This window comes from Macrotis lagotis, chromosome 6, assembly GCF_037893015.1.
Source record: "Macrotis lagotis isolate mMagLag1 chromosome 6, bilby.v1.9.chrom.fasta, whole genome shotgun sequence".
NCBI lineage: Eukaryota > Metazoa > Chordata > Mammalia > Peramelemorphia > Peramelidae > Macrotis > Macrotis lagotis.
The window spans coordinates 133361417-133385998 of NC_133663.1; the positions used below are offsets into that span (position 1 = coordinate 133361417).

At 32.6% G+C, this 24582-nt stretch overlaps 1 protein-coding gene across 17 annotated transcripts in view; it reads right to left on the reverse strand.

Annotated features, from left to right (window-relative positions):
- The window catches only part of RBM26 (RNA binding motif protein 26), a 104727-nt gene that overhangs the window by 61134 nt on the left and 19011 nt on the right, over window positions 1-24582 (reverse strand). For 13 of the 17 annotated variants that reach the window (XR_012469506.1, XR_012469508.1, XR_012469507.1 and 10 more), the window contains 8 exons: window positions 21624-21712; window positions 19528-19745; window positions 17230-17490; window positions 15816-16055; window positions 11517-11657; window positions 10584-10739; window positions 2245-2356; window positions 984-1143 (listed from right to left, as the gene is read on the reverse strand). Coding sequence is in view for 12 of the 17 variants with exons in the window: in XM_074191875.1 (XP_074047976.1) it covers window positions 984-1143; window positions 2245-2356; window positions 10584-10739; window positions 11517-11657; window positions 15816-16055; window positions 17230-17490; window positions 19528-19745; window positions 21624-21712 (1377 nt within the window). In the remaining 5 variants the exon portion in view is untranslated. The remainder of the gene's footprint in view (window positions 1-983; window positions 1144-2244; window positions 2357-10583; window positions 10740-11516; window positions 11658-15815; window positions 16056-17229; window positions 17491-19527; window positions 19746-21623; window positions 21713-24582) is intronic. The other 4 variants (XM_074191874.1, XM_074191876.1, XM_074191865.1 and 1 more) reach the window with 1 other exon arrangement.

Below are 24582 nucleotides of genomic sequence, written 5' to 3' on the forward strand. Positions count from 1 at the left end.
CAATTTAACTTAGAATCAAGCATGTTCACTAGCCCACTTATATGGGACCATAAAACTTGGAAGGGAGAAAGATAAACAATGATCTATAAGTTGAGATCTGAGAGTTGAATAGACAGAAAAGGTCAGACTATAACTTATTTTCTATAGTCTTAAACTATCCCCTCCAAAAAAAGTTGACACAAAAGTTCCTATTTCTATTTCAGTGTTCTTTGGGTGATATTATATGGCTTTTCCAACAAGTGAAAGACTGCAATCTTCAAAACTGACTCAAATGAAAGAAAAGGTGCAATTCATTACCAATACAATCTCACCTTCAAAAAATTACATAAAAGACTTCATCAAAGACATGTATGTCCAGAAAAAAATATTTCCTGGCCTGGTTCAAGATATTCAATCACTACTGGAATCATATACTATTCACTTTTTTCCTCATCCTCAATTAGCAATGACTCTGGATTCCTCTGCTCTGATAGGTTAGCTTTGCTGACTCAATGACAAATTACAATAAGTTCCCTACTCCCTTTACCACCCTATCAATCTTTTCCAGCTCTTTTTTTTGTGTTTATCTACCCTCCATTAGAATGTAAGCTCCTTAAGGACTGGTTTTTGTTACTAATTTGTTTTCCTGGTGCTCAGCACAGTGCATGGAGAATATATATATATAGTAAACCCTTAATAAAGGATCTGTTGGATTACCTGTCTGTCTATAATTGTTAATACAAAATAAATAAAGGCTTCAAACAACTGAGTATTACACTGACGTTCACAAAAATGTCCTAAAGAAGACCTTCATAAGACCAGACAGATGCACTACAGAGGATTTAATGAAGAATATGGATAAGAATAGCAGGGGGCGTAAAAGAATGGAAAGATGGCAGTATACACTGATGGAAATCATCAGTATCAGTGAGATTACAAATCTATCAGCATAATTAAGCTGAGCAAAACAGCTAAAGATTATGGAATCCTTTCACAGTTCTTACCTGTAAGTTGACCAAAGTTCCAAATCGGCTGAAATGTTCATTAAGTTTGCTGATATTATTCAATTCTGGAGGAACTTTTCTGAGTTCAAGTTTAGTATTTTCATTTCCAAACTGAACCTTCTTCTGAAAACCTGGGCTATTTGTTCTATTAAAGTTTGGCCTATAAAAAAATATAAAGTTACTTCGTGTGCAAAAACAATGATATTAAAATCCAATTTCACACTCAGAGGTTAAATATATAAATTGGTGATAACAACACTGCTCATAGGCAGCAAAGCAATAAAATAAGGAGATTTCCCTTCAACCCTGAGGGTTATTGTACTCCACAGCGCCTTCCATGGTATCTTATTTATCCCGCCCCCCTCATGCTATCAGAATTATTATCTTCAAATCTCATTTCCTTTCTTACTCAAACTGAATATTCCCAGAATGACTTAGGATATGATATATGCAGGAAGTGAGATTTTGCTATGACTAGCTCACTTCCAAAAAATCTATTCAGAAACAAAACTTTCTCACAAACAATAGATAACTTGCCCATCCTTATTCCAACTTTTACTTTCTCTCATCCAGCAAACCCTTGAATGAAGCTCAGATCTCAGAGGCTTTATGAATACAGTATTCAGTACAAATTCGCTTACAGCTGCCAAGTAACTACATTCAAAATATTAGAAATGAGGGAAATAAGAATTATACTAGTATTATAGCTACTAGGTCAAAGCTGTGAATATGACCTATTTATCTTTCATCTCAGGTTTCAAAGGAGATTGTATACCCCTAATGTCAACTACATAAGCAAAAAAGAAAAGGGGGGGGGGGAGAAAAGGGGGGGAGAAGAACTTCTGAAGACATCTAATTTGATGTCCGGTAGATTTATTGCGAATAAAATCCTTATCCAAAATCCCACTCTGGATCTTACCAAGAGGCTATGGACACAAAGACTAAAGAGTTTGGAGTACTAAGAGTTTGGAGTCTATATCTAATTCAGTTAAAGTATGATTAAAATAGGTCTTTTTTTTTTGACTAAGATACTTGTAACCATTCCTAACATTTTTAATCTTTTGAAAATGCACTGAATTCCAAACAAATGACTCACAATGAAAAAAATGACCTAGAGATTGAATATACACAATGTGAATTTCATATAATGGGAAAGGTCTTATTAAAAAAAATTAAGAAGCTATACTTTCATATAAATCTTTTAACAGCCTAAAAGTAGATTAAAAAGTGGTATTCCTTAATGTTACTCCCACCAGCTTACTTGTCAAACCAAGTCTTCTTAGCAGTAACTCCAGGTTCCCCTGATCCAATGGTTCTTTTTCTTGACTCTGAATCGACCACTATTCTCATACTGCTTTTATTAGGAGGCTTTTCTGTGGGAAGAGAATCAGTATCAACTGACATTTCTTCATCTCATAACTAAACTATTTAAATTTATGCTAAATACAACCAATGCATGAACAAGCAAAATAGGAATAAAAGTAAATAAGTGAATCTTAAAATTAACAGAAATTTACTTAATACAAAGTACTGAAATATCCTTTAAACTTAGATTTTCCACTACAATTTGCTAATTTGCAATGCAAAAAAACTGCACCCACAAAAATCTTTTATATTTCAATGTTATCAAAAAATTGCCAAACTTTTCCCCCTTTAGGCTACTTCTTTAGAGGAAAATGGCAGAGACCTGTCTATATCACTGTTTCCTTTTGTTACAACCAAAGGAAAAGAAACAAATATGTTAAAAAGATTTTTAAAATTATTAAGAGTTCTACTCTGATATAATTCAAATTAAACATTTTTGTGTGACTGGAACATAGAGAGAATTCGATAAACAACCAACAAACTTGAAAACACATTACCCTTTGAGAATCAGATATCAATCTAATAGACTTTTTCTCAAATTTACAATTATTTTATATTGCAAAAACAATCTTGCACAATTAATCCACATATGTGGATTAACAAGAAAATTCAGGCTATACACAAAAAACATTCATGGAAATAGAAAAAGAACAACGGTGTTAGCAACATACATATATTAGTTTCCCATACTCAGTGAGTTTCTGCTAATTGTTAGATTATAAAACAGTATTGTTGCAATTGCTGCTTCCTTTATCACAAATTAAGTTATAGCAGTTTTAATTCATATAGAACAGGGTTGTCCAAAATGTGGCCCACAATATGATTTTATGCAACCCCCTGTGGGTTTACTAAATGCTTTAGTAAATGAAGCGAGCTACCAAAGAGCTTTCACTAAAATGGCAAATCAAAACTTAATGTCTATTGCTTCAATAAAAACTTTTAAAAGGATGGACAGCCCTGATATAGAACATAAAACATAAAAAACCTTCCCTCTTTAAGAAAACTAAGGAAAGGAATAAGATAAAATGGCTGTTTTGAAAAAAATCACTAGATGTTTCTGAATATATCTATAAAATAAAATTAAATTAAATTAAAATAAAACAAAATCTCTGAATATATATGACTGACCAAGAATTCAGATTTGTTTCCTATGCTTTTAGTTTTTTTAGAGCTGCATCATCCAAAAAAACACTTGTCAAGAGCTGCAAATTATTTAACATATATTTATGTCACAAAGTAAAACATTAGAATATAATAATAAAAATATAAAAATGTATTCTTGGATCATGGGTTGGACACACCTGTCTAAAGCATAGACAAATATGTTAAGGTTTTGCAGAAAAATTTCTTCTTCAAAAAACTGAACTATTTCAAAGAAATATGTAATTCTATATAAAGAACAGAAAAGCAAGGTAGCTAGGTGGCACAGTGGAAAGAGCATCAGCCCTGGAGTCAGGAGTTCAAATTTAACCTCAGACACATAATAATTACCTAGCTGTGTGACCTTGGGCAAGTCATTTAACCCCTTGTCTTGCAAAAAAAATTAAAAAACAAAAGAATAACAAAGCAACTTTTAAAAGTTTAATTTAAAATCCAGTAAAAAAACTATAAAGCAAAAAGTGTGTCTTGGATGTTTTTTAAATGGATATATTTAACAAAATTTATTAAACATTTTAGAATATAGAAATTTTTCCTCACAGGAGGGATATGTACATTTCATGGTCTCTACTTGAGATCTATATTTTTAAAACATTAAAACACTAATAATTACAGAAAGTAAAAAAGAAAAAAGAAAAAAAAGAGATGTTTAGAGATATAATAAAGGTAGTCAGAAATTGGCCAGGAGGAAGGGATGGGGGGGGGGGGGGGGTTAAAGAAAGAACAAACTATTAGTCTACATTTTCTGATCATTGTTAGGAGAATTTGATGCCACCACTCAATCATTTTTTTTTTTAGGTTTTTGCAAGGTAAATGGGGTTAAGTGGCTTGCCCAAGGCCACACAACTAGGTAATTATTAAGTGTCTGAGACTGGATTTGAACCCAGGTACTCCTGACTCCAGGGCCGGTGCTTTATCCACTGCGCCACCCAGCCACCCCCGCTCAATTATTTTTTGACGGTGATATGTTTCAAAAACATTGTTAATACCAACAAGCCCTGCCTAGCCAGCACCACCTTTAATTACCAATAAGATTTCTAAAATCACTCCCAATATTTCCATTCATGCCAAATAAACGAAATTGCTGTTTTTAAGGTTTCAAAAATAAACATAAAATTGGAAGCTACTTCAGAGGTCATCTCAAGTAAACCTCTACCCTAAAACATGAATGAATCTTTTTCTAAAAAAGTCTGGTGTAGTAGTAGTGAGTGCTGGATTTAAAAAGAACTAAACATGAATCCCTGGGATACTTACTAGCAAATCATTTAGCCTTTCAGTCTCAGTTCATCATCTGTAAAATAGGGATAATAAAAAAGCACCCCAATCACAGGATCACTGTGAGTCAAATAAATTTAAATCTTAAAGTGCTATATAAATACTGAAAATGAAAGGCTTGACAAGTGGTTAAACTATCATTGTCAGATATGTAAATGTTCTAAAAAGAAGATTATCAGAGCATAAAAGGAAAAAAATGCTAGTGCTATTGCTACTATAACTCTCTGCTTTAATAACTTTCATGGGAAGAACTTCAGTTCTTGAGGTAACTTTTTTTTGAATGACTCTAATTGCTAGAAAAATTTCTTTTATGGAATAGAAATCTGCTTCTCTAGAAATTTCATCCATTACTTAGCTCTAATTTTGAAATTATGCAAATGATAAAGTGTATTCAAAAAAACCTTAATTTAATTGTGTATATTTTCTGTATAAAATGAAAATTTTTAAATAGAAGTTATTGAGTAGGTAAAATTTATACTGACCATAATTCCTACAATATAAATATTTTGAGCATTCCTTCAAGCAAAGTATTGAATTGATTTTTTGTGGATAATATTTTAATTTAATCTATGATGGTCTAGTCAATTCATAGTTATGATCGAGTAGTGTTCATCAGAATCTACATACACACAGTCCATAAGGTTCTAATATCTTCCCAGTAAGCTTCAACAATATAAATGGTAATGTATTCCAATTTAACATAGTAAACATTTACTCTTCACTTATTAATTATGCTAGAAAATGTAGGGAGACAGAAAAATAAGATCACCTGCTCTTTCAAAGCAAACAAACTAGTAAACAGATTCAATAAATGCACAAATTATAACGTAAAATAAAAATCTAGGGACATAAAAGCTGAAAGCAACAAGACATTACTTTAACTAGGATGGAAGGATCGGCTTGTTTTTTTTGGGGGGGGGGGGGGGTCATACTATCCTTGTCAAATAAATATGTGCTAGAATCAACAACAATGATAATGAGGCCTTTCCCCAGTACTTCAATACCTTTAGTCTCCTGCACAAAATTTTGTGTTGTTTAGTTGTTTCACTTATGTCTGACACTTCATGATACCATTTGGTAAAGATTATATATCCTTCTCTAACTAATTTTAGAGATAAGGAATTGACACAAACAGGGTAGCTGACAACTGGAACCTAGGAAAAGGAATCTGGAACTGGTACTCTATCCAATGTACCACCTAATTTTGTGCATAGCCTTTTACTTTTGCATAGCCTTATATTTGTAACTCTAATAGGATGGATATAAATATGCCTTGTCTTAAAAGTTAGCTGAGTGACTTATTTGAATATCCTGGTCTGAAAATTAAGACTTTAAATTTAAAACAAAGTTAATTAGTACCAATTTATAGAAATTATATGGATAAAAAATAGGGAAGAACCCATCTATAAAGGTAATTTTCCTTTAAAAGTACTAATGATATTCTGAGGTTGTCAGAAATCCTATGATGAACCTTTCCTAACATTAACTAATGCAGGTGTTTTAATATAATCATTATAACCTATTAAAATTTCAAAATTTTCAAGTCAATTCTAATTTATAATTAAAAAATAAATCTGATCTTAAAAACATTTATATTCTGTAGAGCATGCACTATATACTTACAATACGCTTCTATGCTGTGAGAAGACAATTTGCTAAACAGATATCATTTTATTCAACCAGAAACTTTCTACTTATTTTTTAACTGGAATATTGTGATTATATAAAATGTAAAGAAGGAAAAAACAGATCAAAGGTCCTATAATAAAAGATATCATGATTTTATAAATATAGAACCCAGGTCTATCATAGAATTTCGTAATTACCAACAAAGCTCAGTTTCTTCCATTATTTTTTACTAACTGACCCATGTGATAATTAGCCTAAGTACAGTATATTTAGAATTATGTTTGAGAAGGGGGCAACTGGGTGGCGCTGGCCTTGGAGTCAGGAGGATGGGAATCTGAATTTGGCCTCAGCACTTGATACTTACTAACTTTTTGACCTTGAAATCACTTAATCCTGACTGCCTCACATTCAGGACCATCTCCAGACATCTTGATTAATATCTGGCCATGGATCCAGATGGCTCTAGAGGAGAAAGTGAGTCTGGAGACCTAGTACAACCCCCGCCCCCGCAATATCCAACTCATGTTCTTGTCGTGGCATCATCTCCCTGATGTCATTCATGGTCTTCTTTGAGAATGAAAAATAAACAACATCATGTCTGAGAAGCCTAAGATAGGGATTTAGTGGGGCAGCTAGGTGGCGCAGTGGATAAAGCACCGGCCCTGGAGTCAGAAGTACCTGGGTTCAAATCCAATCTCAGACACTTAATAATTACCTAGATGTGTGGTCTTGGGCAAGCCATTTAACCCAACTGCTTTGCAAAATTCTAAAAAAAAAAAAAAAAACCTTCATAATGAGATGATAGTCCTACTTACTATTCCCTATTCAAACAGATCACACCTGGAATATTCAATTCAAGGCATTATTATTTTTAGGAAAGACACTGATAAACATTGGTATAATCAGATTGGTGAAAGGACTAGAAAAAACACCATTTAAGAAGCTAAATGAAATCTTCCTTTCCTATCATCCTTAAATCTTCTCCCTTTCCTTTCAACAATACTGAGACAATAAGGTAGTCCTTTTACCTTATTTTTGCTCAGGATTCACATGGACAATAGGGTTTGGGGGAAGGGAATAAGACTTCTCTTTAGCAATTCATTCAGATGTTGTAACTAATTGAGTTATTATGAAATTGATGGGTATCTACTTTGTAGTTCTTTGCTATTACAAAAAAGAACTACTATAATTTTTTTTTTTATCCTGGACCTCCTTTAAGATAAGACAAATGTCTAGCAGTGGAATGACTGAGTCAAAAAATATGGTACAGTAATGACTTTCTTAGAACAATTTTAAATTTTTTCCCATAATTATTAGAAAAATTCACAGCTACACGAATATTGCAGTAATGTGCCTCTTCAAAATTTCAACAGCATCTACTTTGGCATTTACTTCTACTCTACCAATTTGGTGAATATATTTCTCTTATTAGCATTTGGAGCATTTTTTATAATGGTCAACAGTTAATTCTTGAGACTTTCTTCATAATCTACTAGCTAAGATCTTTATCAAAAATTTGACACAAGTTGTGGCACATAAGTGCAATAAAATATTATAGACTATTATGCTATAAGAAATGATCAATATAAATACAGAACAACAAAAAGACTCAGAGGAATGGACACAGAGTGAAATTAAGCAGAACCAGGAAAATATCTAGGACAACTGTAAAATGGTTGTAAAAGGGAAACAAAACAAATTGAATTCCATTAAGTTATAATGGCCAAATGTGATCCCAACCAAAAAATATGAGAATGCAATTCCCCTCCTATTTTGTTGTATTTGTGAGGAAGTGGAAAAGGAATATACTGAGAAATGTATGTGATTTTTTAAAGTTATCTATAAAAAATTACTTTAAAAATACAAAATTTGAAGGAAACAGGGATAAGATAACATGGACAAAATAGTTATTCTAAAAGATCTGAAAAATTGACAAGGAATTAGACTTGTTTTACTTGACTCCACAGGGCAAAACCAGGAATAATGTTTCAAAACTGAAGAAAAGTCAGATTTGGGCTCAATATAAAGAAGCTTCCCTATAACTAGAACATTTCAAAATAACGAGTTGAGCTTGTTGTACCCAAAATTTCAGAAATTAACTTCCTTGAAGAAGCCTTCAAATAACAGTCAGATAATCATTTCAATCAGGTTCTTATGAAAAAGTTAGGGAAAATCAATCTAGATAATCAAATAGAGAGGAGATTTCTTCCAACTCAGACTCTATGAGAGAATCCAAAAGCTCTTAAGGAATCCATAAACAAGAATGGAGTATCCCATTCTTCTGATCCTTTCCCTATCACCCAGCACCATACTGACTCTGTAAAGTACTCCCTTAAGCATGTAAGTCAATAGATATTAATTCCTAATTTACTCATTTAAGTTAACATCAAATACTAAGGCTTCAGAAATAAAAGCATCCTGAAGTTCTTTTTTAAATTAGTTTTAACAGAATGAATGTATAGTACAATTCAACAATTTATATTTTATTACAAATATGTAGCAATAATTCTGCAATAATAAAAAAGATCCTAGCTACAATGCAAAACCTTACACAGAAAACATTCCATCTAACAAGTACTGTTATTATAAACATTTAATGAATATTAACCACGCTGACAGATTGGTAGAGCAGATAAAAAAGCTAGTTTTGTAGTCATAAAGTTCAAGTATTTCCCTCATTACATATTAGGCTCTATGATCATGATCAAATCTCTTGCCCTCTGTCCATGATCAGCAATTGTAAAGTGTTTCCCTTCCAGAAATTCTCCTTACTAATTCAATCAGTGGTTAAGTACAGACCAAAAAGGGATAGAGGGAAGGCTGGTGTACAGAGGGGAGGACTACCCTATACCCAAAGTATTAGACATAATAGACTATATCTGAAACTATGAGATATATGTTGACAACAAATTTTCCATATCAAAAATGTAATTCAAATGGGGAAAAGAAAGGGGGGGGGGGAACTACTTTAAAGTGAGAAGAGAAAAAAGAGAATTGAGTATATTTAACTACTTTAGTTCTCCATAGAGAATAAAAGAGCCAACTCACAAATTATATGATTTCCTACTTTCTCAAAGAATTAATAATTGAACTAAAATGAATGTGTGTATACATTTCATGAATGTTCATGGTCATATAATGCTATTAAAAAAAGAACTGAACAAAGTTGAATAAATAACCAAGGAATTAACACCTAAAGCATTAGAAAATCAAGCAAATTGTTTTATGTGTGTGTGCGCGTGTGTGTACATAATCAAGTATGTCATCTACATTTTTATTTCTAATGTGAGGAAGTGATTTTTTCCGGCTGTGTGGATTAATAAGCCTTTCACACACAGGGGCAGCTAGGTGGCACAGAGAATAGACCACCAGCCCTGGAGTCAGGAAGATCTGAATTCAAATCCAGCCTCAAGACACTTAATAATTACCTAGTTGTGTGACCCTGGACAAGTCACTTAACCCCATTGCCTTGCAAAAGGAAAAAAAAAGAAGCATAGCATACTTAAGGAGAGTTTTAGATCAAAATAAAACTGGATTTAAAAGGCATTTTGTGACAGGGCAAAAAAGTATATAACTTTACAGCACTTTCCCTTATGGTTGTTATCCCTTAATTCACCTGTCCAAATGTCACATTTTACCTTCTGGAAAATGTCCATCCCTTCCCAAGAAACAGAACACAAAACAAAGGCTGTCACAAACTAAAATAAAAACAACTTCCAATTTAATATAAAAAAAAATAAAATGAATTAAGGGTTAAAAATTTTTAAATATGTTGGTTCAAGATGCTACATTATATAAGTCTTAAGGGGTAAAATCCTAAGAGAGAAGATAAACATCATACAAATAAAATTCAAGGAAAACATCATTCAATGAAGATTATATAGTTTAAAAAATTAAATCTAGTATATGGAAGCAGAAAATTTTAACTAAAAAGCAATCATCAGAATTAGCTCAATTTTTATTATTCCATGGAATCCAAAAAGGAAGATGAACAACAACAACAACACAATCACGAGTATAAATGATCCTTCACAACTGATGAAGGAAACATGCTTCCTTCACAAAATGGCACAATGTTACAATGGCTGACCTAAAACCTGTAAATGGTATATAGTACATGTCCTTTCATCTCTGATGTTGAGAAGATGAAAAGAACAAGCTTATTCACAATACCTCTGGGTGGCAGATCCATATCTCCTGAAGTAAGTCCTATCAAATTAGGCCTTTGGGCATGCACTCTGTGTCTATACATAGGTCTGGAAGTGTTTGTTATGCTTGGGGCTTCAGGATTATAGCCATCTGTGTCATATGTATCTGGTAATACAAAAACTGTAATTAAACAACAATTATAAAACTCCACTTTGAAATATTTCATCACACAATTAACATAAAATACTGTCATTCTATATTACAATGTTAATTAAAAAGACCTCAAAAAATTCATTTTTATCACTAGTTATCAAAAACTAACCATAATAATGAAAACATTTATTATTTAAAATTTTAAAATATTACCTCAGTTTATTTTCACAATAACCCTAAGAATTAGGTATTATTAGCATTCTCATTTTACAGAAGAAGAGACCTAGATGGACAAAAAGGTTAAGTGATTTATCTAGGATCGTCTAGTTATTAGGTCCAATTTGAACTCAGGGCTTCCTGCCTCCAAGTCCAACATTCTATCCTCTGTTATACTTAGCACAGTATTTGTGTCTGTGAGTGCGTATATATGTACACACATCCCAAAGAGTTCATAAAAGTGTCAATTTTTATACTATATGGTAAAATTTTATAAAGAAAAATATTCCAGCTATAAGTGCAAAGAGTACAAAACTGATTGATCACAACCCTACTGTTCATCAGCTAATTCACCTTGGATAGGTCCCTTAACCTCTCTGGGGTTAGGTTCCTTATTGCTAATAAAAAAAAGACTAGACTAAATATTTCCTCTAGCTGTAAAACTGGAATATTTTATGACACAAATTGTCATCTTGGGCAAAACACTTTTGATTTTCCAGATGTGGACTAGATGATCACTAAGTTTTTTTTCAGTTCTAAAATTCTATTACTGTTCCAACTGATAATCTTAAAAAATCCATACTGCACCTGCTGTAAAGAGAGAGGGTGGTGCAGGTGGAGGCTGGTGATGAATACCCGTTGTTACTACAGTGGGAACAGAACTTGTTGCAGAGTTCGGAGGAGCATCCATACCAGATGGCTGCAAAGGAGGAAGTGGTGGTGGTGGTCCTGTAAAAATCAAGAATAGTATATATCAACTGAAAGTAAATAACTAAACATTGTGGGCTAATCAAAATGTTTCTTTTGGACAGGTCATGTTCTGATATGACCTGCAATATTACAATTAAAGGGAAATCATATTTTTGACATGGAAAAGATAGGTTCTTTACTGAAGAAGTAGTACATCTTATCAAGGGCAAGGATATAATTGTCTAAAGAATTCTAAAGTTCATTACAAGGGCTTTAAATTGAGAAGGAAAAAAACCTGTTGACATATAATTAAGCCAACCAGATACCAGCCATTAACAGGTATGACAAAAAACAGCTAATAAAGTTGTCATTTCAAAAGAAACAATATCTAAAAAGAGGAACAATAAATCAAGCCAGGGTCTCAAATGTTCATAAATCAATTCACATGTGGCTAAGAAATAAAGTGAACTAGAATAACAGAATTTGAGATTTGAAAGCAATGCAGTGTGTTCATAACTTATCACAGAAACTTGATAGGCTAAAAACAACAAGCATTTACTTGTTTTATAGTTTGCCAAAAGTCTGCCATGGATCATCTCACCTGAGTCTAATAATCTTAGGCACTAAGATGGATGCAACACCTAATTAGAATAGGATAATAGACAGCAAACAAACATTTAAATAAATACCTATCATGTACCAGGCACTGCCCTAAACAATGAGGATAAAAAAGCAACAGTGAGTATCTGCAAGGAACTTACATTCTATGGGAGAAACAACATAGATACAAATAGGTATATACAAAATACAAGATAAATGAGGGGAAACAGGAAAGAATACAACTGAAAGGGAAAGGGAGAGGAAATAAAGAAGGCTTCACATGGGTATCACTTAGGTTTTGAAAGAAATACGGGATTCTAAGAGGCAGAGATAAAATATAGAAGTAATCCCAGACCTGGGGAAGAAAATATGTAAAAATCTGTTACCAGCTGATGCTGATCTGTAGCTTTCTAGTTTCTGGTTAGCTTATATCTTAAAGCAAAATAAATGACATTGGACATCACACCACAGAAACCACAAAAAGGACACCTCTGCTAATTTGCAAATAGGTAGTACTATATAAAATAACATTGGAAAAGTAGGCTGCAGCCAGAATGTAAAGGACTTTAAAACATTTGATCATAGATCAATATTTGATTATAGAAGCAATAGGAAGCTAATGGAGTTTACTGAGCAGAGAACAACTTAGTTAGATCTGAACATTAGAAAAAAAATCATTCGTACAACTTTGTGAAAGTTGGACAGGAGAGAGGAGGGAAAGATTTCAGGCAGGAAGAACAAATGTTCCTAACTAAAGCAAGATGATGAGGGCTTCCTGACTGGATAATTGAATAAATGAAAAAAGAACCTAAGTGTTTATAATGTGCAATGCAAAAGACTAAGCAATACACACAATCACTCAAGAGATTTACATTCTAAAAAGGGAGAGATAAGATATATAATAAGTTTCAACTTTTAAGATGAAATGAAAGACTGAGGGGGGTGGTTAGGTGGCATAGTGGATAAAGTACCAGCCCTGGAGTCAGGAGTACCTGGGTTCAAATCCGGTCTCAGTCGCTTAATAATTACCTAGCTGTGTGGCCTTGGGCAAGCCACTTAAACCCGTTTGCCTTACAAAAAAAAAAAAAAAAAAGAAATGAAAGATGGTAAAGTCCCAAGATTTTGAGTAAACCGGCAAAATCTGGAGAAGGTAATACCATCTTCTTTAATATCTTTTCAATGAATAAAACTATATATTTCTTATGATGAATCATTTGATTCCACAACAACAAAGCTTTAGAAGCAAGACCTTTTTATTTGAATTGTCCAGCAATTGAGGCTGCTCAGGAGATAGAGGCTGCAAGTACTGCTGAAACAGTTATTAGTTCATATTCCCTGGATCATGGGAGCAGCAAGCAGTCATCACCAGTTGGTGCTGATGATAAAAGGGGCAGCAAACTCTATCTCTACCAGACTTAAGCCTTCCAATGACAGGTTCAGAATCCAGGGCTATGTCTGCTAGGGTTTAAGGGCAAGTGGTGATAGAGATGGTTTGAACTGTAGGGTAACATGTTCTACCTCAGAATCTTATGTCTCCCCAGGAAACTTTACTTCTTTAACTAGGCTGACTTGCCTGCACTACCACTGGTAGTTGGAATTGATGGCAGTAGGGTTGGTAGACCCTGTTTCAAAGGATGTTATACTTACAATTGATGTATGATAAATATGTATGATGCTAAGAGTCAAGGGGGAAACTGGGCTGTTGGTTTAGAGGCACTCCTGTTTCTGGAGTTCTTGGATGTAAGTTCTCTATTCATAACTTTTGGTAGGTGACTGGAGACTGTAGTAGTGTTTCCTTTCTCTTAGTGGTGGCAAGCTAGAAGCAGATCACTGATAATTGGCGGGGCATGGCTATTTCCAGGACTGTTGGATTCAGGTCCTTTTGTGTCTCCACTAGGGTATGAGGAGAGGATGTCACAGTATAGGTGTGGGGAGGTAAGAGTACTTAAACATGCTGTCTCGTCTCCCTGGTTGAAAACCATGTGAACAGAGAGAAGGAAATGAATGGAAGAGATAATGTGAAATTAGAAGAAAATATCAGATAATTCATTATGGTGAAGCAGTGAAGAATTGAGGATAATACCAAAGTTGTGAAGCTGGGTAACTTTAATGACTGTGATGCCTTCAAAAGAAATGAGGAAATTTGAAAAAAGAATAGATTTCAGAGAAAAAATTAATGTAAATTTGGGACATGCTGAATTCCAGATGCCTAAAAATATAGAGAAACAAAAGAAGTAGCAATGGAATAACATTACATATCAAGAAGGGATATTGATAAATATGGGGATATAGCATATGTAGCTTAAATTATAGCAGATTTTAGTACAGTAAATTTGAGAGTTCAAAGAAAATATGGCTAGGATCCTAACATCTGAAATGTTTTGTGGGAAATAAATTTAAGAAGGATGGCTCTAAAAAAAGAAAATCGAGTCCAAAAAAATCTCATCAGTGATTATGATGAAGAGATAAAGAACAAAAATGAAAATGCAAAAGTAATTCATACTTTTAAAAAAGATATGCACAGAAAGCCACATCATCTGACCTAATAATTTCATCTTTGGTAATATATTCTGAAAGTGTCATCAAAAAAAAAACCCAACCTTTCAAATTTTCAAAAAAACAATTATTTTTAATTACAAATCACAAAAATCAATCTAAGTGTCTAATAATAACAAGTTAGTGCATGAATAAATGGTAGCATATTACCATAATGGAATGAATATAAGTGCCATTAAAGTAAGAAATGAGTATAAAATAATATAGAAGGAACTGTAGTATTAGTATTAATCAGTTCCTTACTCTGTGCCAGGCACAATCCTAAATTCTACGGGATATAAAGAAAGGCTAAAGATAGTCCCTATTCTCAAGAAGCTCAAAGTTTAATGAAAAATATTAATCAAATATGTAAATGAATAAACAAAAGAATCCAGATGGAAGCACCTGAAAGGAATGTCAAAAAAAAAATTCTCTTAGCTAAAAACTACAAATAGTTCCTAAGCCTGTTTTGATATCTGACATTAAGATCATAATCTGTTTTTGAAAAAACCTGAACAGAAAAGCAAAACCAGGTAAATGAAGAAACTTCAAAAGCATAACATCATAAGGAAAGCTAAATTCCATAAGCCAGAAACTTTCCAGAATGCTTTGGAACCATCAAAAAATTGCTAAAGAAGGAAGATCATGTTTTAAAAAAAACCCAAAACAAAAAACCACTGACTGGTATTAATCAGATGATATTACAGACTATATTAATAAAGAAAAACTAATCATGATTTTTCTTCTGCTTTCTCTACCAAAGAGAAAAATTCTTAAATTGAGGTAAAGGAAAAAATAAAGTTTCCACTAATGAAGAGTGATCCTATCATGTCAAACATGCTTTAGTTTTCCATTCTGTGTATTGTTGAATTTTCTTCAAAATTCTCACTAGGTTCAAAACATTAAATACAATTTTAATATAGGGAAAAGAGTCAATTAGCAAAATAAGCTTATTTTACAAACCAAAGTACAAAAAGATACTATTCAGCTATATCTAAATATACATATATATGCATATATAGATACAAAACATACAAATTTTACCCAATAACATTTGTTTACCTGTGACAGGAGGAAGGCTAGGTGGTAATGGACCTGGAGGTGGCACTGGGGGTCTAAGATTCACAGGTGGAGGTGTCAGAATTGGTGGAGGTGGGGGAAGTCCAGGAGGAGGTGGTCCTTCAACAACAGGGGGTTGTGCTGGGAAAGGCAGCATGCCAGGAAGGTTTACATCTTCTACTACTACAGGGTCACTTCCATGATCAAAAGGGCACATGTCTCCTCTCATACAAAAACCCTTTTCTGAGAGAGAAAAAAATATTTTATTAATAATAGTCATGAGAAAATGATAGAAGAACATCTGTAATTTTGAAACCATTTTGCAAAAATTTATGTGAGCTAACAAATTAGAAGTGTTCTAAAAATATGTTCTGCGTGGGTGTACTGTGGCTTTTTACTTTAACTGGGGAATGTAACTGGCTATTTCAAATAAAAATTCTCTATTGCTTCTCAATGACAAAGACCCATCAAGAAACAGTTATATATAGGATAATACTAAAAATTTCTCAAAGTCAAAAATTTAGAAATGTAAACATAAATAAGGCAAAATACCTAGTACATGTTTATTCCAATGCAAGCATAACTAATCTTAGAAATTAAGCATTCATTCTTTTTTGACAGTGTTTAGCATTTCTTCCACTAAAGTCTTTTTTTCCAATGGCTAATTATCATGTAAGAATGACCCTAGGTTGTCAAAGGCTAAGTCACTGGAGCAAGAGCTCTGGCAGAATCCTTACAAAGATCGAAGGACTTCCAAAGAGGTCCAGTAATATATCATTTGAAGACCAGAGTAGCTAAGTTCAAAGATTGACTACTAGGTGATTAATTTAGTCAGCCCTAGTAGTTCATGAAACTCTCTACACTAAGGCATAAAGGGGTTGCCATCCGCGTTGGTGGAGGGAGTACCCACATTGATGAAATAACAGATCTTTTGAAGTACTGAAGTTTGGCATTCACAGTAAAATCTTCCTCCAAAGCTCCCTGTTCATCTACCTTCTGATCAATTTTCTTATACATAGGAGACACTCAAATGTCTAGGTCCAATATGTGTATATTATTTCCCGTTTCCTAAGAAGTTTTTCCCTGTTAATTAAAAAATGTTTTAGTAGCAGTTCCTTTGAAAAAGCACATTCATAGGAAATTACTGAAGTTTTGGGAAAAAAAGCAGCATTACTTTTCAAATAAATGGTACTTTAAAAATTGACATTCAATCATTTGCTTCAATATAAGGGGGAAAAGACAAAACTGAAAAAGCATTTAATTAAGAAGGACAACATTATTTGGGTTACTAAAAGGGAAATTTCACCATCACTAATTTCAACTACTCCCACTATCAGCAACATGTATCTGAATTAGATATGTATATCGCATTATGTCATGTAGAATGTAGTTGGCACACAAAAGTTCAAAGACTTACCATCATAATCTCGGCAACGTTTCTTTGGCATTGGAGGTCTTACATATGAGTTATGGTCCACCTGGTCTTCATGAAATTCAGACCAGCTTTCTGTAGTGTTATTACCATGATGAGTAGGAGCAATAACAGTAATAGTACTGCTCAAAGTAGGAACAGGGTAGTGGCCAGATGAAATGTTAGTTACAGAAGAAACTGGAGTATAGTTGTTTTCTAAAGGATCTGTTCTATCCAAGTCATATTTTGGTTTTCCCAAATCTCTTTCTACAAGAAAATAAAATTTCCAAAAATATATTAGCAAAAGATGCTTTAGAAAGAACATAAAAGAATAATATTTTCTTTCAGATATCATACAAATATGACAAAAAACTTTTAAAACTTCATACCTATCAACCTCTCTCTTGGCAACATTCTCCTGACATTCTAAAACTTTTACCCACATCTCATCCATATTTCAGGCTGATCATCTATGTTTAACAGGATGAGGGAAGGTACAGAAATCCTTAATTTCACTGGGGTTAAGGGACATGACAAACTTCCAATGTGGAAACACCTTCCACTAATAGAATCCAAAATTTGTTCATGACTTTCATAAAATCTTAAGAGAATTGCTTGGATCACTAAAAAGACAAGTAATTTGTTCAACAACTATTCAGAGTAAAAAGCAGCACTTCAACTCAGGCAAGATTCCAAAGCTGGTCCTCTATTTGCTATATTAAGCTGTTTCTTAGAAGAAAATATCAGTTAATACGAAATTAGTTTAAATTAATTAAATTAATAATAGTTAGCATTTATATAGCACTTTAAAGTAGGCAAAATACTTTACTAATATTATTTCATTTTATCCTCAGAATCTTGGATAGCCATTAGCATAAATGTTCCCATTTTACAGATGAGGAAACTGAGACACAGGGAGATTAAGTGACTAGTTCATGGTGTCACATAACTGTCTGAGATAAGATCTGAACTCAGACTTCTTGACTCCAAGTCCAACACTATGCACTGCCCAACCTATAAATCATGAAAACAGGAATTTAGTTTTTCAGAACACAGTAAATTAAATTTTTTCTTAAAATATTTTCTTTAGAAGTCTTGTTTTAAACTTTTTCAACAACTTCTAGAGTCAGTCTTTAAAATTTAATCATTCTACTATTAAATCAGTCAAAATCAATTTGACAAGCATTTACTTAAGAGAGATAGCATGATGTAATGGAAAGAAGGTTTAATTTGGAGTCAAAGGACTAAAATTCAAATCCCAGCTCAGTTACTTACCATCTTTTATAATCCCAAAGAAGAAGTTATGTAACCTCTCAAGGCCTTTTTCCTCAGTTGTAAAATGTCAAGACTGAAAAAGATCATCTGAGAATCCTTCAATTCCTAAAACCTACAAGCCTATAAATTTTACTAAATGCAAACCACTATACTAAATATATGATGGGTAAATATTAGTAAAAAAAGGTTGTTTCCCACAAATCTCCAAACTAGCAATTTTAAAGCCAGATAATAAATTCCCATTTTAAAAGGAATTTTAATTATAATTAGAAAGTGCCAAGTATTTATTTATATTTAAGTTTTTTATTTGCCACTGTTCCATTCTCATTCAAAACTAATTAAGAAATAAAGATGAATTCAAGAGATAAAAGACAGAAGACAAGACAGGAAACATTTCCTATGTATTTTGAACAAGCTATATACACCTCCTCACCTTCCAACCTTTAAAGATAAGTGAAAATGGAACAAAATAGAAGTGATTCCAATATTAATTCCTTTTCTTTCACTGCTCCATGCATCTTTAAATACTATTCATCATTCCCTAAGCTTAGAAGTGACATAATAAGTCTTGGAATAAAAGAGAATACTTGAAAAAGAATTAAGAGAAAGGCAAAGCCAGGTCATTAGTGAAAGAAGAAATAGTGCATAAGTATATAATCAAGACTAAAAAATAACATCAACAGCAGATGATACTAATCATGATTTTTCATTATTTTCCTATTCCATCTTCCTTTTAACAAGGTACACTGAGAATTACATTCACCTGAGCACATATATAACACTCAACTAAAAATCAATAAAGGATCTACCAAGGAATAATGAATAGAGAAAAATAACAAACTTACTTTCTTAACATAAATCAAATTGTTAAATTTACATAAATTATATCATGAGATTAAAGTTAAATTCCTAAATATGAAATGGCTAACTGAAATCCTAATCTAAATCAGAATCAAAAATAAAATGCTGGAGGAACCGAAAACGGGAATGGAAGGTCAAAAAGAAAAGGAATTCTTCATTTTTACTTACCCCTGCTTCGTGTTCGACTTCGGCTTCTAGTTCTGCTTCTGTCTCTATCTCTGTCTCGCAACCTCTCTTTACTCCAACTCCTACTCCGACTTCTACTATAACTTCGGCTCCGACCTCTTCTTCTATTGTACCTGTCTCTATAAGAATCTCTTCGTGGTGGGTTTCGATCATAATCTCTTTTTCGAGAACGGTCATCTTTTTTCCTTTCATCACGGCTCCTAAAAATCAAATACTATTTTTTTAGGGTACTAACAAATTTAGGCTAGTAAGAAATAAAGCTTCCAGTTAAAAATCTGAAAGTTACTATCAAATCTAATGTCCAAATAATTAATCAGGCCAACGATCATAAAACTTAGCAATCTTTAGAAATAGAAAAAATAAAAATGTCTTATTTTACTATTCTAACTTCTTTCAAAGGGAAAAAAAATAATTTTACAAATCAAATTACAGATGAGACTTGATGATCCAAAATAAAAAGGTTCAACAGTCTACATCTCCATAAGGCATTTGACTATATCACAAGCATGGATTTGCTTTGTTGTTTTTTGCAGAGAAAGATGTTGACACAATAAAAAGGAAAAAAAACTGGAAACCAAATGAAATAACAGAGGAAAATGTTGCACTAGAATATAAAATTCTAGGTAGATAAAAAAATCCATGTGCTTTAATAAAAGAAAAATGAGATATAAATTAGACTCAAAACTCATTTTTTAGCATATAATAAGCACTCATTCAACTGTACATGGTATTCTTGGGTAACAAGTAACATTAAAGGTATTCTTTCAATTACAGATTTTTAGCTGTGCTGAAACAGAAGACAAATTTTCCTTCAAATTCCACATCCTAGAATATGATCACTTATTTCAGTGCCTATCCTAATAGGGAAAACAACAGGAAAAAACTCAATCTATTCCTCAATCCTGTGTGTGATACAACCCAAACTTGAAAATAATGAAGGTATTTTAACACCTAAAGTGAATATAATGAAAATATGAAACCTTGCAAGGTAAAAATAAAATTATAACAAGTAATGTCCCCTACCTGTTCATGTTGCTCTTTATGTCAACAATGTCTTCTGAAACTCATTCCTTAATCTAAGTATTTTGAAATCCTATCCCATGCTTTAAAAATCAGTTCAAATATCAATTTCTGCAAGTAGGCTTCCTTAGTCCTACCCAATTAATCTATCTAGACCAGAGGCAGATCATTTGTTCTGGTACTGCCAAGGTAACCCTCAGGTGGGACTCAAAATTCAATACATCTAGGAGTTTTTCAGGGTGAATTAATTAAATGTTTGACTAAATATATAATTTTTAAAATTTTGGTCCTTGCCAGAAAAAAAGGTTTTCTACCCCTGATATAGGCCTTAATTTATTTCTTTCATCTTTAAAATAAGGAATTTGATCAATAAGGAATAAAGACTAATTCTAAGGAAAACGACTTTTTTCTTTGAAGTAGAATAGTCCCTTTTATTTTTCTTTCTCCTTATATATATATATATACATACATAGCTATTGCAATAAAAATCATTGTACAGTATGAGTAACTAGCAATTATAACTAATTTTTATATATTACTTAATATGTATCAGGCACTTTGCTAAATGCAAATTATTATTTCATTTGTTCCTCACAACAAATGTGGGAGGCTGGTGTTATTACTATCCCTTTTATAAGACTTGAAGAAACTGGGGCAGGCAGAGGTTAAGTGACACACAGTGTCTAAGGCAACACTGGAACTCAGATCTTCCTTTTTCCAGTCACTTTGCCACTTAGTTACCACTTAATAGGTAGACAATTCTGTCTTTAGAGAAGCTCCCATGTGTAAATTATCTCTAATCTTTTTCCCTAAACCCTAGGACAATGTTTTGCAGATAACCTGTGCTTTATAAATTCTAAGAGAAGGAACATACAAAAGGAATCAGAGTGTGAAGCTGAAAGTTCTTAAGAGATCATATACAAAGAAATTCCAGATCTTTTTGGGGCCAATGACATTCTCAATCATTAAATCATATATAAATAGCTAATTTAAGTCTGAAATAAGTATACAACAGTCTTAAATCATTTAATCTTAACAATTTATAATGAATTTATCACCTATTTTCTCTGTACCGGGAACTTGATTGGGGAGGACTATGATTTAACCTTCTAGAAAACTTCTTCTCTCGTTCCTCCTCCTTTGCAATCTGCAGTTCAGGAAAGAATTGTTCAAAAAGCATATTCAGCAATGAATACTATGTATCAAGTTAAAATTTTAATAAGTTAAATAATTCATAATGCTATATACTTTATTATAAACATTAAATGAAAATATACAATTACTGATTAGACATATTCAATTCAGTCAAGCATGAGTCAAAAATGAAATGTTTAAAAGTATTTAAACACATATAAAATAAAAAGGACAATGTTTTATAAAGTGAAGACTTTTTAAAAAATAATCAAGAAAAACTTTTATTTCATTTCTTCAGAAAATAAATATTTTTGTTCAATTAGTTTCAATGAGTTGGACAAATTCATTAACAAAATATATAACAAGTTAGTATTGTGATAGGACTATCATAAAATTACTATTTCAGCAAGACAGCAAAGTACCTAATACGAAGCAGTCCTGGTCTAACAGCACCATGATGGCCCTGCACTGTCAATTCTTTAGCTGGCTTTCATCTCATGGTAAAAAGAAAAAATCCTCAGATAAACTCAAATCAGATGTTCTTTCTCTAACCCTTCTCTCTCTTAAACATGGCTTTCTCTAATTCCCTAATCCTAGCTCTAAAAGGTTTCTATGCTGTTTCCATACAATTCCAGAGAGGTTCTAAATTCCAGCTCCACACTGTATTGACGCCACCTAACACTGGGATGCAATTATTAAACTAACCTCCACTATGTCTCACTCTTTCCCCATGAAGAGGTATAAACAGGGAGGGGTGGAGTGTAGGTAGAGATGGAAGGTGAAAGACTATACTTGGGTGAGGTAAGAAGGCTTGAAAAGAATTTGCTTGGAAGGTGGATAAAAATAATAGGCCAATAAATCAATTAGTATTTATTTGAAGTATCACTATATGCCAAGCTACTTAGGCAAAAGATGAAGAAAAGTGGAATCTTGAAGTCAAATTAAAGAAGATAGCTGAAATGAACCAATTACTATAGGAGGCAAGGTAACAATCCCTTACCTTATATGTGGTAAGGTAAGTAGGGATTAGGTTGCTAAGTCAGGAAAGGAAAAGGGAGGTCTTATAGAAATATGACGATTGGAAAGAAAAATTATTTTAAATGACAAATATACATAATATAGCTTATTTCTATTCAACACTCTTCTCCTCTAGAAATAGCACATTTTGCCAACCATTTCTCCAAAAATTAGAAGTGTTGGAAAAACCACAGAATTTTGCAAGAATGACTGCTATCATTTTTAAAAAATATGAAAATTCTTTTCAGAGAATTATTTAAAGGGCTGGGTTTTTTTAATAATAAAAAAAGATATTCCTTAATTTTAGGCCAAAGTAAATTGTACTTAAAATTTATGTGTGTAATTATATTTTAAAACCAGGCATTTTTTTAAAAAAAAACTATTACAATTCTGGAGTTGAGTATTAATGATATATAAATCTAAATCACTCACAAAATGGGGCAAACTGAAACAACTGAAGAATTACTAAATTTAAAATATTTAGACAAACTAAATTTGATAATTCAAAGACATAGTCTAGCAGGAAATTTTAAAACAAAGTGAACTATCATGATCACCTTGAAGTCTTTAAAAGAAAAACAAAGGCAAATTTGATTCATTTTTTCAGTTGTATGAGTTTTATGTTCATTCTTCTTAGAACACATGGCAATTAGGAAATTATCATTTTGCCATCATTTCTAAATAACTAAAGAGTTATTATATTTAGAGTCTTTAAACATAAATTCACAGTCTCTCCAGTTGAAGAGTAACATTTACCTAACCATTCTTCTCAGGTACTCTTATTTTTAAAATCTTAATTTTTTTCAAAGACAAATAACTACTAAGCCAAAAAAAATGAGCTTTCCTTTTCATTTTCTACCTTTTTAAACCTATATTCATGTGATATACAATGTTCATGTGATAATAGCTTATATTCATATGATCTCCACCCCATGCTCTTCTTCTTCTGCATCATGTTTAATCTCTAAACATATTTGAAGACATGGAAAAAAAAAGCTCTTACCATCAAGTAAAGTTACACATAAAACTCACCTAAAACTGTCTTCCCTTTAGTTCTAACTCAAAACTTCATTCAAGAGATAATTTATTCCTATTGCTCTTGGAAAGAAACTTTCATGAAGGATTTCTATTGCCTACACCAAAAACAATCCATAATGGTTAGCCCAGATGGCCAAAAGACACTGATACTCTCAAAATGCAATGAATAAAAAACAAAAACTAAGTCAAGCAATAGCCAAAGAGTTAACAATAAAATAATACATCAACAGTTCAAATGAGGTAAAGATTTGGACATATAATTCGGTAGAAGAAACATAGCACTCCTCAAAACACAATTATGTCCTTATATTGTGTTCAGAAATTTCAGGTATTTACACCCAAAAGGTTCTCACTAGTCCTTGGAATCTGCATCTGACTGCTTGATAAAAGCATTCTCATCTCTCTCCCTAGTCACGAGTGTCAGTAATTCTTAAGGGCATTCCTGAATTTGAATTCATGGTATGATGACCCATAGGAGGAATCTCTGAACAAATCCAGAGGAACCTATACCACATTTTAAGAAGCAAAAAAACTACATACTGATTCCTTTTGCTCCCCACTGTAGTTCCTGCCAGAGCACTCTATTTATGTCAACTAATCTTGATCTATTTCCTCTATTTGTGCACAGTGCACAGACTAGAAGTTAAGATGACACTAGAGTCAAAGACTGATTTACCCCATATGAGTCAAGTAAAATAGGAAACTTAAAACTAATTTTGCTTATAAGGCTAAAGGGAAGTCAATTCCCATATCACATGGATCTGATTTAAATAGGGCTCAGAAAAAACAAATGCCAACATTCCTCATGGCATCCCTTCAATAGAAGCA